The sequence below is a fragment of the Sceloporus occidentalis genome, unplaced genomic scaffold (genome assembly GCF_023333645.1).
Source record: "Sceloporus occidentalis isolate IW3139 unplaced genomic scaffold, rSceOcc1.0.p SCAF_10, whole genome shotgun sequence".
Classification (NCBI taxonomy): Eukaryota; Metazoa; Chordata; class Lepidosauria; order Squamata; family Phrynosomatidae; genus Sceloporus; species Sceloporus occidentalis.
Genome location: NW_028316990.1, coordinates 34,169,377 through 34,188,682, shown reverse-complemented (window position 1 = coordinate 34,188,682; position 19,306 = coordinate 34,169,377). Strand labels below are relative to the sequence as shown.

General features: G+C 42.6%; 1 protein-coding gene across 2 annotated transcripts in view; it reads left to right on the top strand.

The window, feature by feature from the left end:
- Positions 1-19,306, top strand: part of LOC149306428 (arf-GAP with dual PH domain-containing protein 1) — a 41,888-nt gene extending 22,582 nt beyond the window's left edge. Inside the window, exons 5-11 of one of the 2 annotated variants that reach the window (XM_089539753.1) lie at positions 3,087-3,199; positions 3,833-3,979; positions 7,970-8,053; positions 8,974-9,036; positions 13,995-14,066; positions 15,978-16,206; positions 16,877-19,306. In XM_089539753.1, the coding sequence (XP_089395879.1) occupies positions 3,087-3,199; positions 3,833-3,979; positions 7,970-8,053; positions 8,974-9,036; positions 13,995-14,066; positions 15,978-16,206; positions 16,877-16,905 (737 nt within the window). In that variant the 3' untranslated portion in view covers positions 16,906-19,306. Of the gene's footprint in view, positions 1-3,086; positions 3,200-3,832; positions 3,980-7,969; positions 8,054-8,973; positions 9,037-10,358; positions 10,511-13,994; positions 14,067-15,977; positions 16,207-16,876 lie in introns of those variants that run through there. The other variant, XM_089539754.1, reaches the window with a different exon arrangement.

Below are 19,306 nucleotides of genomic sequence, written 5' to 3'. Positions count from 1 at the left end.
TCACAGAACTGAGAAACACCAAGAAGAGCTACTAGGCATGATAGTTATGTGTGACCTTAACTACTAGAGATATGGTGCCACTTTCTGTGTCTTGCGTGTCGGCTTCCCACAGGTATCTGCTTGACTACCACTGGATTAGAAGGCCTTTGGTCTTGTTCAGCCATCCACTTTTTCCTTTCCAGACTTTTGTGTTCTTAGACACTTGTATCTAAAGTGAAGCAATTAAAAAAAAATCTATGGCAGGCTTACCCATGGACCTAGCGTTCCCATTGAAGTCACTTGAAAATGTTTTCATTTGATTGGAATAAGTCCTTTTGCTACTCCGGGGTCTCTTTCAGATTCTGTAATGTTAGCACTTTAATGCCACTGTCTGGCTCCATCCTAACAAATCCGGGGATGTTATAGTTTTGTGAGGGATTTAAAATCCCCTGCCAGGGGGCTCTAGAGTCTTAAAAACTACAGATCCCAGGGTTTCATAGGCTGCGGTCATGGCAGTAAAAGTGGTGTCAATTTACTATAATTGCATAGTGTGAAAGACACCCAGTTTTCTAAGTTTTTATGTACCTTCCAGATTGCAGGGATGGTCAGTCTTCTTGGTGTCCTGCCTTTTGCCTGCTTGGCCTCTCCGTTCAAGCGCTAATTGCCTCCAATTGAATGAATCATTTGCTGCTTGAGTGGGTTAATTGGGTATTGTGGAAACAATCAATTTCATCGTCTCCCTTACACTCTCCACATGCGTGCAACAGGGCATTAACAGAGCAATGTGAAGGGCCTGCGCCTGGAAGCCAGGCCAAAGCGGACTAAGTTAACAAAGTGGGCCACACACATAGACATTCTCAGTTGTCACTAAGGGCACAAGCTAAGCGTTCTGGTTGAACAGCTGATAGGGCACAGCTAAAATGTAGACCAGTTGTCTAAATGAGATGCAGCACACCAACTAGAGTAAGGAGGCACAAAGTGTGGCCCATGGGTCACATGTGGCCCGCCAGACCTGAAGGTGCACCTCCAGCCTCTGGGGCCCCCTTTTAAAGGGGAGACCCCCAGTGCTTTAAACAATGAGTAACACTTGCCACGCCTTGGCACAGCAGGCCTCGGCTCTCTCCGTTTCAACAGGGCCTTGGCTTGCTGTGGCAAACAAATTTTGATACTAATATTCCCACCCCTTCCTTCCACCTCCCTCACTCCAGTCCCAAGTTTAGATTAATTCCTCTATACTACATAATACTAAAGTCCTTCAGTTAGAATTATTCAATAGCCTGCATCCTATTGCTTAGTCTAAGTTAGAGTGGGTCCATTGTATCAGTTGCATAGCAGTAAGTCAATGCAGCAGCAAATCCCATTTGGTAGCTTCAGTGGGTCTACTCTAGTAGTCACCCAGTGGATTTCATGGCTGAGCTGGGAATTGAACCCTGGCATCCAGAGTCATAGTCCAACACTCAAACCACTATGTCACCCTGTCTGTCTCATTTTGAAGCCTCTTCTTAAACAACCGATAACCTCCAATCCTTACTAATTTGCTGGAGGTGATCCTCCCACGCTTTGTTACTAGACCTAGATCTACCTTCTGTCTAGCACTGCTGAACTTGCATCTGTTTTTAAGCAGTTGCAAGTTGCCTTTTTTCTCTCAGCCTTCCAATGCTCTTTGACTCTTTCCCAAAATGCTACTTAATTCCACATTGCATTGTACATGATGGATCAGAAGGAGGCTAATTAATTCTTCCTTTGAGGACGCTGACAGAAAGCAGACAGGTACACAGGTGATGCCTGGCAGATACGGTTGATTAAAGCGTCAGCTTGGCTTAGGCGCAGTCGAGTTGCGTTTGCTGGGTTTTGACATTTGGATGTCTAACAGCTCACTCTCTTGAATAATAACACGTTAGCAAAATGTAAAGTTGTTTTGTTCTTGGGATGCGCCGGTTCCTTGCTCTTTGTACGCCATTGGCCTTTGATTGAATTTTGCAGTATTTGAAATGGGATGTTCTACAACTCCAGGAGAATACTTCTCAACATTCACAATGGGGGGAACGGTTTTCTTATTACTCGTTGTTGCTGTTTCATGCCTTCAAATTGACTTTGACCTATAGTATCCCCATCATAGGGCTCTGTTTTGTTAAGATTTGGTGTTCGGAGCTTGGTGAGACATTAGATTAATTTGCCTAAAGGTTGTTGTTGTTGTTATTAACCACTTTTGAGTCAATCCTGACTCATGGAGACCCTGTAGATGAGACATCTCCAAGGCTCCCTTTCCTCCACTGCTCTGCTTAAGTCCTGCAAATTCATACCTGTGACCTCCCTAATAGACTCCAACCATCTAGTGTGTGATTTTCCTCTCTCTACATCCCTCCACCTTTCCTAGTATCATTGTCTTTTCTAATGAGTCCTATCGCCTCATGATATGTACAAAGTATGACAGCCTCAACTTCATCTTGGCTTCTGGGAAGATTTCTCCCTTGATCTGTTCCTGGGACCCTTTTGTTTGTCTTTTTGGTCATCCATGGTATCCTCTGCACTCTCCTCGGGCATCACATCTCAAATGAATTGATTTTCTTCTTCTCTGCCTTCTTTCCTGTCCTGCTCTCTTGGAGTCAACACTAAATTCCCTATACCATCCTGCCTCTTTTTAAAATGTATTTCAGATGCTTTATATTACTGTTTTAGTAGAACTGTTTGTTTAGTAGTTTTTAAACGTTTGCATTATAATGTGCAATGTTTTAATATACTTTGGTGTAACCTGCACTTTAAGCTGGGTTCCTTCCTGGAATAAAGACAACATATAAATAAAGTTAAATGAAATAAGGAAGCCACCTTGGGCCCCCTATTAAGAGAAAAGCAGGATATAAAATACATATATATATATTTAAAAATTAAAAACACTTTCTATTAGGGAAATACCTTCCTGGATAAAAATTAGCCCCCGTCTTCTGCCGTTGTCATGCTTCAAAGGTCAGAGCAAAGAAAGCAGACCTGAGACCTAGCCGGGGGGATTAGGTGTCATCCATTGCCAGACAAAGAAGAAAACCAATTATTCATTTTCTTTTCAAACTGTTGTCAGCTGTCAACAGGAGAATGTTGTTGTTTCTCCTTAGGGTACCGGGAAGGATTCCTTTGGAAGAGAGGCCGTGACAACGGACAATTCTTGACCCGGAAATTTGTCCTTTCGGAACGAGAAGGCGCCTTGAAGTATTACAACAAAAATGACGTAAGTGTGTGTGTGTGTGGTGGTCTTGCTACCCTTGCTTTTTTCCAAGTAGATGTGATGCAGTGCAGCCAAAAATGTCATCTGCAGTGTCGTCTGTACTTGTTCATTCATTTGAGACTTGTTACTAATTTAATAAGAAAGTGGACAACTGCAACAGGTTTGTTGTTGTTGTTTCCAACTTATGGTGACCGTAAGGCGAACCCTATCATGGGGTTTTCTTGGCAAGTTTCTTCCGAGGGTGAGAGAGTGTGACTTGCCCCAGGGTCACCCAGTTTTACATGGCTGAGCTGGGATTTGAACCCTGTTCTCCAGAGCCATAGCTCAAACCACTACACCATCAACTCAGGGCTAATTTTCTGTCGCTAACACCCTCCCAGGGCTCAACAGATCCCCAAAAGTGTCAAATGTCAATGAAAAAATGTGTTTTGGTCTACCAAAACAGAACAAACTCTTATGGTGCATTGCCCCTTTGTCTCAGATTCCCTTGTAAACTCACAAGAGCTGCTGGATCAGGTCTGGATCCCTTGTGGAGACACTCCTCGTTTTGAATACGTGTTTCTCTGGGAACGTGTTGACTGCCCTTGGCCTGGATCCTTATTCTTACAGTATGTGATGTGTATGTGTTTCAACCAGGCAAAAGAACCCAAAGCCATTATGAAGATCGAGCACTTAAACGCCACTTTCCAGCCTGCAAAAATTGGGAACCCGCACGGACTCCAGATCACGTACTTGAAAGACAACAGCACCCGGAACATCTTTGTTTACCATGAAGATGGCAAGGTGGGAGCCCTGAAGTAAGAAAGGAAGCTCCTCTGGGAGTCACTCTGCACATATGATAAGGAAATGGCATTAGAGTACAAGGGGCCAGGTTTACTCCATGCATCCAACTCCTGTGAGATCATAGGACTATAGTAGATTTGGAAGGGATCACAAGAGCCAACTAGTACAGTCCTCTGCGGGTGCAGTAAGTCAGGGCTATAGCAGCTCTGAGAAGTGGCCATCATTTACAGGACTCTCAAGTTGAGGATAGTGATACATCACCAGTATCCAACTTTAGAACCATATGGAGTGTTTTAAACTGAGGTTGGATGGCCATCTTTTAGGAGTGTTTTGGTCATGTCTTCTTCCTGCATGGCAGGGAATTGGACTGGATGGCCCTAGTGGTCTCTTACAATCGTATAGAATCATATTCTATAAAGAGCAACAATCAGGAAACTCCATTTGGAAGAATAAGAGACCAGTGAGAATGATGTAGTTTTCTCACTGTATTTGAAAAAGTCCCAAAGTAGCGTGGAAGAATTATTCTGCATTGAAAAACACATTGGATTTTTTTGGGTTGTGTGGTTGTGTGTGTGTGTTTTTTGTTTTTGTTTTTGCTTTTGCACAAAATGCTGTTTCCTGTGAAGGGAACCTTATTTCTGTGCAGAAAACAGCTTTTTGCACACACACAAAATGTGCTGTTCCTTGCAGAATAATTCCTTCACAACATTTCGGATCATTCAAATATGGCGGGAATTTTGTGGGGGATTATTTATTTTCTCCTGCAGAGAGGAAGAGAAGTATCACAATTGTTCCCTCCTGTATGTGAAGATGACATAGTTGGGGATTTATTACATCCCTATACTAAAGAGTGGGTTTGGAGCAACAGACAACAGGTTCCGATCAACTGGAGAATAGAGAATTAATGGCATTTTTCAGGACCGTGGAGAACTCCCAATGTTGCTTTGAGAAGACCCTCCTGGCACAGTAGGATTCTGAGACCTTAGAAACTTGGGAAATGCATAGCCATTTGCTGCCCTTTCAGAATAATCCAATTTTGCTCCCTGAGACAGCCGTTTTATTCTGCCTGATGATAGGGCTGGCTCTCATGTGCACTTCTTTAGCGCTAGCTTTTGTTTTAGAAATAAAAGAAAAACCAAAAGCCTAGCTTCTCTCTAGCCCTTGTAACCAGGAGCTGCATGCAATTGTTCTGAGTGCCACTATTTTCTGTCCAGTCTGGTGTCTCAGTCTAATGGCTCTGGGTCACCCTCTTGGCTGACAACTCAGGCCTAGCTCCTCGTACTTCGTTCCTCAGTACAGCAGGAGACCTGGGTAAGGCTTGAAGCAGCGCATACCTGGACCTTGAAAATCTGGTAGAACTAAAATCTGGTAGGAATACTTTAGAGCTTGTTGTGCTTGCCCAGCCACTTCTGCTCTTTTTCTTTTCATATTTCCTGCCTCTTGACTCTTGGTACAGCTTGGAAAAGTGGTTTTTCCCCCATGCTACAAATCCCAGAAGCTTCCAGCCAGTATGAGTGACCAAGACCCCAAAAGAGATGATTTTATAGCACCTTATATTAGAATCATAGAGTTGGAAGAGACCCCAAGGGGCATCCAGTCCAAACCCCTGCCATGCAGGAACTCACAATCGAATCCCCCCGAACAGAAGTCCATCCAGCCTCTGTTTAAAGACCTCCAAAGAAGGACACTCCATTACTCTCCGAGGGAATGTGTTCCACCATCAAACAGCTCTTACTGTCAGGAAGTTCTCCTAATGTTGAGCTGGAATTGCTTTTCCTTTAGTTTGACTCCATTGCTTCAGGTTCTATTCTCTGGAGCAGCAGAAAACAAGCTTGCTCCTGTCTCAATATGACATCTCTTCAAATATTTAAACATTGCTTATACCACTTGAAGTCTTACATCAGAAAAAGTTGTGACTATGACAGATTAAGGATTCCTAGTAATGACAACGTGGGCAGCGTTACTGTCTGGAATGGGAGACTGAGACTGAATCAAAGGGGAAGAGTAAAGGAGGTAAACAAGGCAGGGTTAAATTTCCTGGATTTTGCAACACAGGAAACCCTTTGAGAGGCCTTTCACCAGTTCCCACAAAAGCGTACTAACATTAAATGTAATTCATTAGATAGCCTTCCTCAAGGCGAAGCCCTATAGATAGGTTGGACTACAATTCTCTTACCATTGGGGCATGTCAGGGATGATGGGTGCTGTAGTACAACACATTAGGAAGTGTGCCTGGTTTTGGAAAGCTGCACTGCACGGCTTGATTCACAGCACAGGGAGCTCTTTTGGCCTGACCTCAGGCCTCCAACCCTTTCAGTTTCACCTGCTGTGGCAAAGTTGGCATTTGTTAGTATGCTGAGGTTCCCTCTGCAGGCTGCTTGATGAAATGCCACAGTCTGACTCTGGAGAGATATTTGAACATTATCTGTTAAGGAAATACATGCATGCAAGTTTCCTTTATATATGTGCATGTCCTTTTTTGGGGGGTGCTGTGGGAGTTGGTATTCCATTCATTTTCCCTATTGCACTCTAAGCCCTTTCTTTGACTTAGTGAACAGCCTCTGAAAGCTTTTGTATGGCCATTTTGTTCTTTGTGGACATCATCACAGAAGCATCTGCCTATGGACCCAGATGCAAGATGATGATCTCAGTGCTGAGATCCATGGGAGGCCCCCTTAGATCTCAATGCTACTGTAATATTTTTTGCATCTGGTTATGGCACTAAGGGACACGGTGGCTTAGTGTCTAAGATCCCAATTCTGACAATTGGAAGATTGGCAGTTCTAGTCCTAAGTGCTGCTTGGAGATGGAGACAGCTCCTGTCATTAGTCCCAGCTTCTGCCAACCTAACAGTTGGGAAGCATGCAAATGCAAGCGGATAAATAGGTACCACTTTGGTGGGAAGGTAACACCACATGACCACTCGTCGTCTTTGGACAACGCTGACCCTTTGGCTTAGTATGGAGATGGTTACAACTGGACATTCATGTCATCAAATAACCTTTACCTTTTTTATGGCACTATAGCCAGACGCATCTCCAGAGGATGTTAGGTGAGCATGGTTTATGGCTCAGCCTAGGATAGGTCTGCATGCTTACATGAGCCATACCAGATTGCAGCCACTGAATATTGTCACTGCTGTGACCATTTGTGAGCTTGTCTTGGATCTAAATTTGATCTGAAATGGTTTGAGCAGACAAGGAAACGGAGTAGGTTCACTGTGGGATATATAGTACAGTCAGTCAGTCAACCATTATTAGGCATAGAGATATGTAGTTCAAAGTTAAGAACAACAGTAGATTGTTTTAAAAAGTCTTTTAGTCATTTAAAGTTTTTTTCTTTTGTTTGAGCTGTTTAATATGTTTTTATTTTGCTTAAGTTATTGTTGTTGTATTTTGTTATGTGCTTTCAAGTGCAACTTGAAGGCATATGGTAATGAAATAATAAATAAAAATGATGACGATGATATAAATATTACACTCCCGTCATACATAGTGTAGTAAAAGCCACGACATTTTGCTTGAGCGTTTCCATTTAAAATATTAATTAGAATTAGAATCAAATAGTGATAACAGCAGTGTAACAATTTTATATCCTAACTTTCTAAAATAAAAATCAATAAGGTGGCTTGTGATGTTAAAAGTAACATACAAGGCATGACTAAGCTCACAATAATAATGTTAGCAGAAACAAGGCAGCAATTTAAAATAGCACTGGAATACATGATTAAAGCTGCAATCATGAACTCGCTTTGCCAGAGAACAAGACCCGCTCAATGCCAGGGGGACTGACTTCCATGGAAACTTGCATACGATTGAGCTGAAAGCCAGGCCTCTGCAAACCTGCAGGATGCAGCAAGGATGCAGGTGTGACTTGCTCACATTCGTTTCAATTTGATTCAGATCCAAAATTGGTGCAGTGCAGCAGTTCAGAGTGGTCATGTCTGCTTTTCTATACCCGTTTGACTACTGTTTTCTTCCTCCCTTTTAGGAAATGGTGGACTGGTTCAACGCCATCCGAGCCGCCCGCTTCCATTACTTACAAGTTGCATTCCCCGGAGCAAGCAATGCTGATGTGAGCTGCTCTTTCTTTTGCCAATAATTGTTTTAGCCCATTGGGGAAGGGGACAAGTGTATCCTAAGGGATGCATACATCCCCCAGGGCCATTTTTGTGGTCCTCAGGGCCCTCCAGAGAATAAAATAAATTGGGGAAAACATCTAGTTTACTCATTCATGACTGCTCAGTATGATGCCAGACATAGTTTTCACAACTTAGCTGTTTCTTCCCTATCCTCCTTACAATTTGTGGCTGGAATTCTCTTTCTTTATGTATACTTAGCTACATAGCAGAGGCACTACAGTATTCTCCTAGTGAATTATGAAGATGCACATCAGTTTCAACTGGTGCATATTGGCACTCCCTATCCGAAATCTCAATGTGCATTGGGTTCTGCTAGTGTATCTGTAGTCCCTAGCCAGTGTCCAGATGGTCCTGTTGCACACCTGATGTTTGACGCTTGACATTTCCTATGGGCAATGGTCCCAATGCGCATCTCTTCATAGCTTCACTGTGTAGTAGCATCACAGCAGCCCCTAGCTGAACATGACGTTGAGTTTCTCTGTTTTGCCCTGGGAGCAGCTGGTGGATCTATTGCTGGGAAGTGGTGCCGTTTCTCCAGGTTGTACAGGAGCCATCAACACATTCAACCCTATTCTTGACAGGGATCTGGCACTAGGCACTCTGCCATATAACCCAGAGCCCCTGCAAAAGGTGTAGCCATAAAACCGAGGGTGAATCCACTGCCCTTACGGAAATGATTCACTAACCCTCTGTTCTTAGAAACTCTGGGTTTAAAAGGAATCATTTCTACATGTGAAATGTGCAGGAAGACATAATGTTTCTAATACCTATTTATTCTCTCTGCTGTCCGATGTCTGCACTAATGTCACTGTGTATTCTTTCTCCCTGCCTCTCTGCATTTCACCAACTCAAGCTGGTGCCCAAGCTTTCTAGGAACTACCTGAAGGAAGGTTACATGGAAAAAACAGGGCCAAAGGTGGGACATGCTTTTTTTGTGTATGCCAAAAGCAAGCATATTCTTTACTGTGCTTTTTTGGAAACCTTGGGGAAGCCATACATGTCTTAATCCCGTCCCGTGTTGCGTGCACTATCCATGGCTGGGTTTCAATCTTCCTTTCTTGCCGCTGCTGTTATTTTTGTAGCTTGGTTTCCCGCACGTTCTTCTGTCTAATGGAGGTTGTGTTGTAAACTGGAAATAGATTGCTTAAACATTCCTGTTGTGTTTAACTCTGTGGCTCCAAGCTATTGGCTTATGCAGTGCCATCATTCAATATAATTAACAACTGGTTCTGTTTAATATTTGTTCTTTGTCTACATGTGTAACTATGTCCCGCCGTCTCCCTTCACCTGAGGACATTTACTGCCTCTGTGCCGGATCCCAGGATCTGGCGATGTTGATCTGCAGATCTGGTTCTGCATGTGACCAGTGTTTCCTTCAACTTCTCAGCAGCAGCCATGCTGAACGATGGAGCACTTGGTTCATCCGCATCCCCAGCTCTCCTCCATAACTTCAGAAAACCTAGCCCTTCCTTCTCCTCTGACCTTCTTGCTTCGCCATCCTCTCCATCTTCTCTCCTTTGCTACTGTAGCTTCTGTGTCTTTTACCAATTTTACCAATTCAATCAATCAATTTTATTTACGGTCTTTGACCGATTAGTTCTGAGCAACTGGTGCAAACCACTTGAATTAAACCACTGGGCTTATGGCTTTTAAACAAAAGAGGCATTGCATCTGGATCCAAAGGAGGAGAGTATTTATCCACCAGCGAGAAAGGTGAAATTTAGTATGATCTGCAGTTCAAGGGCATTACTGGAAAAGGTTTTTAAATAGGACATTGGCAGACCTGTTTTTGAAACTGGGGGTTGTGCCATGAAACCTGCAAACCACCCATGTATTTTTACACTCGTTAGACAGCTGAAACCTCCTAATAGTTTACCCCATAATAGCAGGACCAAAGTGCCAGCTGTTTGGGAGAGACAGACTGAAGCAGTCTGATATGAGACGGTCATAAAATAACATGTTCCTAAACCAGCTTTGAGCAGGACTATGTATGTACTCTGGGCTATCATTAAAAATAAATACATCCCAAATTCTATATGCTGAAGAGACCTGCGCACTGTTTTACAAATTAAGTAAATTTTAATGATTTATCTCAACCTTGAAAAGAAGCTCCCAGAAGTGTCCTGTAGGAATTAGAGTATTGGATAGGGATTTATGAGATCCAGATTCTAGTCCACACTTAGCCATGAAGCTCACTCCATGATGACTCATTTTCTCTTGGCCTGACCTACCTTGCAGGATTGTTGTGAGGATGAAGAAGGGAAGAGAGCCATGCATGCTGCCTTGACCTCTTTGGAGGAAAGGTGGGATATACATTTAATAAATAGTAGCTTGCATTTTTAGAAGTAGCCTGCTGAATGGCTAGTGCCTTGTGTTTTGTGACAGGTCACAGAGGATGGGAACCCATGTCCTATGGATTCAGAACAGAAATGCAGGGTAACAAAGGGAAGGGCGTCTTTTCCTCCATAGCCGGAACAGATGGATGAAGGAGGACTGATCAGGGAGCCAGCCCACTTCTTATTCTGCATGGGATTCTTGGTTGCTTACAATGAACATGTGGTTTGTGAAAGGCAGGCCATATGCATGTTGCACAGAGCTTGGAAAGGTTCAACTCTAAATGTGATGCAGAAAAGAGAAGAAGACTGGAGTCCTGTTGGGGGTCTTATGTCTTTGTAAGTGGCCTTAACTCTGCAGGAATTAGAATTGGGCAGTTCCATAATGTCCATGTTCAGTGCGTTATGTTACTATGGAGAAGAGAGGTCAAAGGACCGATGGGTCCAATGCACAATGGGATGTGCATCACATGGGTCCCAATGTGCATTGGACACTTACTTGTATCCTGTTACACATATTTGCCATTCAGTGGAGTGCCTCTGCTACACAGCTAAAAGTTACATAACAGGTCATATAGGATTTTGGCAAGTCTCAGGATGTTGAAAAGAGAGCTGATGTTATTATTGAAAACTTGTCTCTTGTTGTAATTACTGCTACCTATGTATTGTCCCTTTTTCTTTTGACAGCCCTGGAAGAAGGCCATACGAATATTTATAGACCAAAATACATTGGGCTATTTTCAATAAAGAAATAATCTCCCCCCCCCCCCCCCAACATCTTGAGACTTTAGTCTTATTTGCACTGCAGAAATAGTGCAGATTGGTGCTGCGTTAAACAATGGCTCGGTACTATGGAAATATGGGATTTGTAGTTTTGTGAGCTGTTTAGTCTTCGCTGTCATTGAGCTGTGGTGCCACAACCAACTACAGATCCCAGGATTCCACGAGCCATGGCAGTTAAAGTGTTGCGGTATCAAACTGCATTATTTTTGCAGTGCCAATGCAACCTCAGTCTCTTTTCAACATCACACCAGCACTTTGAATTGTGGCCAGAAATGGACCGCTAGCCGGTGAAACTGTTTCAGCAAAGGAATTGAATGCTCCCTGTGACATCTGGATTTATTCATGCTATATATACATATGGGCAAAAAAACCTCCAACGAACATGTTTGGGTACCCTAGGTTTATAGAGGCACCTGGTTAGCTATTGTGAGAGCAGAACATTGGGTTGGAAAGGCCTTGTAGCTGATCCAACAGGGCTGTTCTTAATGTTGTTATCACTTACCTGCCTTGATCCTCACGGTTGGCTTCTCCGCTCTGCAATCCAGCCCTGAAGGCCAAGATACACATCTTGCTCATCCTCACACTTTGGGTCCTCCCTCTCCTAATTAAGAAGGCTGGCTGAGAAATTAATTATTGTTCTTGTTGCTCGGAGCCAAGAGCAATTTAATCAAGCCAGCCGTTTCTGTGCTTAACCAATTCATTAGCGGCAAATTAAAACAAGCCTAGGATTTGAACCAGATTTTTTTTTACATGCCCATTGTCCCTTGGACAAGAAATGGCCATTCAAGCATTGCCTGCGTTGTGGCGAATGGTTGAAGAAAATCACATTTAATTTGGGGACCTGCATTTCAAGATGCTTAACCAGGCCACCCCCCAGGAAACAAATTGGCTGTGGCCTAAATCCTATTGTTAGTCCCAATTAAAGTAAGACTGAATCAATGGGATTTACTGATGTGTGCTGACTCTTCATTCAACTGTTGATTCAGTGAGTCTACTATACTTGGGACTAACCAAATAGAGAGTAGCATTGGTGGGTAAGACCTTTAGTAGCACCAGCCCAAATGTAACTAATGAATGCAAGCTTATGGGTTTTTACAAGTCTTTATCAGGCTACCAAAAAGAAAGGGAGATATAAGATAAGGGAACAACCAGTCCAAAACCTAGCCCCAAATTTGCAGCCCAGAGGTCTGCAGCTAAGTGCTGCAGAAATATGGGGTGGAAAATGTTCCAAACTGGAAAATGTTCCAGTGCTGTGTCTCTTTGTGAGAAACTTTCCACACCTCTGTGTATGAATGTGTGTGTTTGTGTGTACATACATAGACTGTCTGGTCTGTTGTACTGCAGTCATGCTAGTGAAATAGCTTTCACTTTAATGACATTTTTTTAGTGAAATAGCATGGTTAACTGGTTGCGCCAAATCAGATTTTTCTCAACTTGAAATGGAACTAATAAGTTGGGGAAAGAGTCGTGAGCGAAACTGAAGGTGCTACAGTTAAACTTTTAATATATAAGACTTATATCGGTGGTTTTCAAAATGTGGGGCAGGACCCCACACTAAACACACAAAATATTGTTACTCATCTACTATGTCAAGTGTTGGGGAGGCAAGAGGTGTGGATGTAGATGTAAAGAAGGGTCACCAGGGTAAAGATTGAGAACCACTGGTTTATATAGTACAACTCTCTTTATGTATGTGTCTTTAAAAGAAACAACAGTGTTCTTACAGGTGTAGGGGGGCTTTGTTGTTAAATTTAAGAGAAGCATTTGTTCTCTTTAAATGATTACAAATATTCCCATAAAATAATTTCCGCACAAAGCCTTGAATGTGTTTGAATGTAACATCTAAACCAAACATGCTAAACTGGAGTTAAATTATTTAGAGCACTAGAAAATTTTCTGGAATGTTTCCAGAAAACTTATCTCACTGATCCTTCTTATTATCCAAGATAGAAATGACAGATGGGATGATTCACTGCTATGCATGTAGGTTTGATGTTACACAACCCCCCAAGTACTACAATGAAAAAAGCAACAGTCACTCTCCATTTCTAAAAGCAAATGTTCAGCTGGCATTCAGGGATAGGCCAGGACTGGATAATGTTGCTGAGTCTGGGACCAGTAGTTTGTCCCTCTGGATGCCACAAGGACCACCAAAATTGCCTGGAAGTGGCTAAAAGCCATTCGGATTTTGGAAATGGGGACCAAGGTCCTTCATCAGAGAGCAACTGGCTCTTCCAAGAAAGGGAATTCCACGATTTGGGATCAGCCACTAAGAAGGCTCTCCTATCATCGTCTTGACTATATATTTCTATCCCATCTTTCCTCCTGCATGGAGTTTAGGATGCTAGACATGGCTGCTTTCCCTCCCACCAATTCCCCCCATAACAACCCTGTTGAGAGAGTGCCTAGCACAAAGTCACCCATCTAGTGAGCTTCATGGCTGAAAATTGAATGCAGGTCCGTTATATTAGCAACTATATACTACATTGTGAAATTGAAGGCTTTCATGACCGGCATCCACAGTTTTTGTGGGTTTTTCTGGCTATGTGACCATGTTCAAAAAGAGTTTCTTCCTGACGTTTTGCCAGCATCTGTGGCTGGCATCTTCAGGAAGAAACTCTTCTTGAACATGGCCACATAGCCAGAAAAACCCACAAAAATCTATGTATTACATTGCTTCTCTGTGTGGTGGCGAGGACTTGTATTTCATACAAATGTTTTTCCCCACTCTTTAATCTTTTCCCCCTTTACTTTTTAGCAAACCGAAGGCTTCAAGAAGCGTTGGTTCACCATGGATGATCGGCGGCTAATGTATTTCAAAGACCCCCTGGTAAGACCTGTGTCTTTTAATGATCTTTATAATTTTGCAGCTCATCTGTCCTTAAAACTCAGAATCAAGACCTCCAAAAGTAGTGACTGTCTTGTGAAAAGCAGAGATGAGCACATTATGGATTTGGGAACTAAATTGCAAAATGTAATTCTTACAGTTCAAACTACTGTATTCAGCTCCATGTCACCAAGCATTCTCTGAAGATGCCAGCTGCAGATGCTTGCAAAATGTCAGGAAGAAACTTACAGACAGGCCAAAATAAAGCTGCTTCGAGTCACTTTGGAGGTATGGTATTTCAATGATGAATGCGTCCTAAGAGTCCAAAAGCCACACCAAAGCCACGCTCCATTCCTAAGGACTGGAGTGCAGTTTTGGTGTGGCCTTTGGACTCTTAGGATGCATGCATCATTGAAATACCATACCTCCAAAGTGACTCGAAGCAGCTTTATTTTGGCCTGTCTGTAACAGGCCTATACACATTAACTTTGCAACTATTAAGAAATAGATATGCTTAAGTTACATTTATTTATTTATTTGTTCATTTTAAAAAGGGCTATAACCTGCAGGCCTTTGGTACAAAATTCACCTATGCAGGGATGGCGCACAGCCCTTTTAACTCTAAAACTAACTAAAAACTATCCAAATGACTCCACAAAAATGTGAAGCTACCCATAATTGTGTCTCAAAATTTAGTTAATTATTGCAAAACAGGAATTAATTACAATTAATCTGCTATCTGTAACTAATGCTTTTTGAGCACCAGCAAAGCCTCATAGCTGAGTTTGGTAGTTCCAAAACATCCTGCTTTCCCAAATGTTGCACATAAACTGATAGGTAAACAACACAAATATTATAAGGACCAGCAGAGATCAAGATGACAATAATTGGGTTTAGATTTCTGATGAGCTGATAGATAGAAGTGATGGGGAGGCGTGGGAACAAAATTTTAACTGTGAGAACAGATGGACGGCAAAATAAATTACTGTCAGAAGTTGGAGCAGTTCCTTTTTTTGGCTATATTCTTCTTGTGAAGATGCTCCTATCAATTATGTCAGGAATCAGGCAGGATGCTGGGCAACGGTTGCCTGTCAGCCTGAATCGTAAAGCACCTCAGCAAAACTCAGCATCTTCCTCCGCTGTCAGTCCAAGTCTTGTTTCCTAATAGTCCCCAAGTCTCATGGCAACCAAACTGATTCCAAATGGAACTGAGTGGGATTTGCCCATTGCTGTATCAGACTTTGGAAAAACGACCTTTTTGGCCATGCTGGTTGGGGAGTCTGGAAGCTGTAGTCCTCAAAAGTAATTTCCCCAAGCTCTGAACAGTTTACAGCCCCGCAGTTGAATATGACATTGAAAAAATTGAGTACAACCATACACAGGTCTGGAGTCATGTCAGAACTTCATGGTTGTATAACTGCCCAGTTATGGAAGTAGACTTTTTAATTGGCTTCCATAAGGAGGCCTCCAAGACCTACCTTTCACAAATGTTCTCCAGGTTGTGCAAATTTCTGCAACACCCCAGAAGGACTTGGGGGCAATTCTCCCCTTTCCCTACCAGCCTGGATGCCTCTTTTCTTGCAGACTTTCACACAAGGCTCTCAACCATAGTGTCATAAAAACTAGAGGTCTTGTAGGCCATCTCCACCAACCTCATTCTTCTCAGCCCTGAGTAAAAGGATTCCTGGGAGATGGCTACCCAGGTTGCAGACTTCCAGCAAGGCAGAACATATCTTTACTTAAGCACTTGGTTCCACTGCTGAAAGTCATGGCTGACTGTTTGACATTCCTTCTTCTAGATGAATCTTCTGATCCTATGAGCAAACCCATTTTTGTCTATATCACTTGGAAAAAATAGGCTGGATCTTTGGATGAATTGCAAGAGAGAAACCCTTTGTTTTGTCCTCTGCCCAGGATGCCTTTGCCAGGGGGGAAGTGTTTATCGGAAGCAAAGAAAACAGCTACAAGGTCTTAGAGGGACTTCCGCCTTCCATCCAGGGTAACCACTGGCAGCACGGAATAACCATTGTGACCCCAGATCGGAAGTTCCTTTTCGCCTGTGAAACGGAAAGCGATCAGCTGGAGTGGATTGCAGCTTTTCAGAAAGTGATCAGTCGGCCAATGCTACCGCAGGAATATGCAGGTGAGGCCTACAGAGATGATGACCTCTGTCCAACATCCCCCTTTGTTGTTGTTGTGTGCCTTCAAGTCATTTCTGACTTATGGCAACCCTAAGGTGAACCTATCATGGGGTTTTCTTAGCAAGTTTCTTCAGAGGGGGTTTGCCATTGCCATCCTCTGAGGCTGAGAGTGTGTAATTTAAGAGGCAGCATTCTTATTTGGAGGGCCACTGCTCTTATTTTGCTCTCCTGCAGCTAAATCCCTGCTTAGAGCATGTATTTAGAACATGCTACAGCAAAACATTCTGGTTTCTGGTTTCTTTAACTGCTCTGAATCAGACACATGTATGCTACCCTATTAAGCCAGTGCAGTGTATTAGTTTGAGCATTGGGCTCTGGGCATTAGAGTTCAAATTCCCATTTGGTCATGGAAACCCACTGGGTGGCCTTAGGCAAGTCACACATTCTCATCCTCAGAGAAAGGTGAAGGCAAAACCCCCTCTGAACAAATCTTGCCAAAAAAGCCCCATGACAGGTTTGCTTTAAGGTTGCCATACGTCGTAAACAACTCAAATGCACACGAGAACAAATTAAGTAGGATACCTTTTTATTCAATAGATTTTTTTAAATCAAAGTTTCAGCCATCATTTTAACCCAAATGTTCTAATTTCTCTCTCTTCTCACTCCCCCCAGTGGAAGCCCATTTCAAGCATAAACCATAATAGATAAAGCTGAGGCTGGACAAAGCTGAGAAAGGAGAATCTGTTTACAACCCACAATGACACTGTTTGTCCTTTGTAACCTTACCAGTGACAAAATACCATTGGACTACAAGATTGGAGGTGCTAACAACCAAGGCAATGCCAAGCCAAAGCAGACATTTTTAAAACGCTGCATTTCTTAAATCGGAAATGATTCAGTTCTTAATAGCCTGGGATGTCCGAGACATTTCCCCTGGGAACATTGTCCTTTGAATGTGGCTCCTGCGTGTGACTTGCTCCATTAGGTAAGGCATTTTCTTGGTGGCTGAGCATGCCGTTGGTTCAGAAGAGTCTCCTGCAGAGTTCTCTCTACTTTCATCTCCCATACCTGACTTGTAAGGATAGCACTCTTTTGTCTGGAACACGCTCCTTTAAAGAGTTCAATCATCTTCAGCCACCAAGATGGTATTCTCAGAGAATAGCAGCCATTATCTTGACAGGATCTCAGAAACACCCATGGAGAAAGGTCATTCATTTGGAATAAACCATTCTCTGCGTGACTAGAAAGAACCATTGCGAAGCTGAAAAGGTGTCAGGCACGATGCTCAAATTTTGACAAAAGACAACTACCATTTTGCTGTCATATTCTGTCAGGGCAACATGTTAATAGAAGTGCTTTACCAGCCCTTTATGCTTACTCTTTTGGGCAGTTTGCCTCTTGTCTGCTAGAAGAGATTACCTTGGTTCATGGGTGTTTGGGCACTCAGATGCATTGGAGTCAGATTTATGAGGAAAAAAATTATTCCAAGCCACAGAGTCTAGGGGAGTTTTGGCTGTAAAGCAAGTTCATGTCTTATTGGCAAGTCCCCTAAGGTCTCCCATAACCCAGCCAAACTGTTTGCAGGTGGGAAGGTGGAAAAGAACAGGACACCAAAATGGGGGTAGAGCATGGTGCAAATTTATCACTTGCGCTCACAAAGCTGTAACTGGAAGGCTTTTTAAAAAACCACACATCATGTTCTATCATGATATTACAGTACATTGCCTTAAAGCAAATTCAGAGTGAAGGCCACACTTTCTGCCCTTGTTCAGAATACTTCATGGGTAAAAATAAAAACCAATTACTGGTTTGGACAACAAGTTCCAGAATCGCCCAGACAACTTACCCAATGATTGTAATGGCTGGGAGATTTTGGGATCTATAGTCTAAAGTGTCTCCCAAATGCTGATCATTTTTTAAATAAAAGGTATGTACCAGTACTTCAGACTTCTAGGAATGCAGCTGATGTTGCAACCAGAAGGTTCACACATGAGAAATGGTGATAGCGGGGTAAAGCGAAGGGAGGACATTTTTGTGAAAGTCTCTCTCTCTCTCAGCCATGTATGGTGGCCTATCAGAATCTCTATCAAAAACCATTCTTGTTGTCTCTCCAGGGATTGCCAAAACAGGAAAACCTGAGAAGCCAAAATAAGGGGCTGGATTTTTTTAAAACAAGATGAGGATGGACAGGGCTGTTTTAAAAGGCTGTGATGGGGCCTTCCTAGCCAGGCACAATAACATTGTTACCAGTGACAATAACATTAATATTAATCAATCATAAAAACACTTCCAAAACTGAACATTGTAAAAATGGAAAATATTCTGAATGTGTTAAGAAGCCACCCATTGGCTTTCTGGAAAGAACCAGCAGGTGGGAGCTTAAGTGAAAAATCATCAGACTGTTGTGCTAGGTTTCCCCCGTCCCCAAACAAAAAAATCCACTGTGAAGGGATTTGTTGATTCTGCTGCTATTTCAGTACCAGCACAAAACGAAAAGATCCATGGTGAGATGAAAGGGAGCAAGTCTTAATTCTTCCTCTCTCCACATGCTGCATTGCACATGATCTTCAGGAAATATGATTAAACATTCCTGCCTGTTCCTCATATAGTAAGGCATACACGCACTGCTGCTTCTAGCTGTAGCCACATTTATCTGTTCTATTGAGACTACCAGTTTCAGTCAAGCAGAATGGTTGCCAGGCTTCACCTTTGACTGACGTTGAGCTTCTTCTGCCGACTGGTTCATCCTTTGCCTTTCTCTCTTCTCTACAAATAATGTGGATGCTCTCTGGCATCTCCAGTTTTGAGCTTCAGGAGATGTTTTACAAGTTTGGGACAAGAGGACATTCCTAAAGGAGCAATGACGATATTAGTATTGTATCAAATGGACCCTTGATTTTGCTGTGAAATGTTTGCTCACAATGGAGGGAAAGCTGGGGAGAACAGTCTAGCTAAAGTGTCCATAAATGCATTTCTTTCTTATGACATTGTTTTGTAAGATAAATTCCTTCTGGCCTGTTGTATACATTTGTTAAGTCGCTGGTAATCCAATTGTGGTACTAAATGTCATCTGCACCAATAAATTATTATTCTGACAACCCA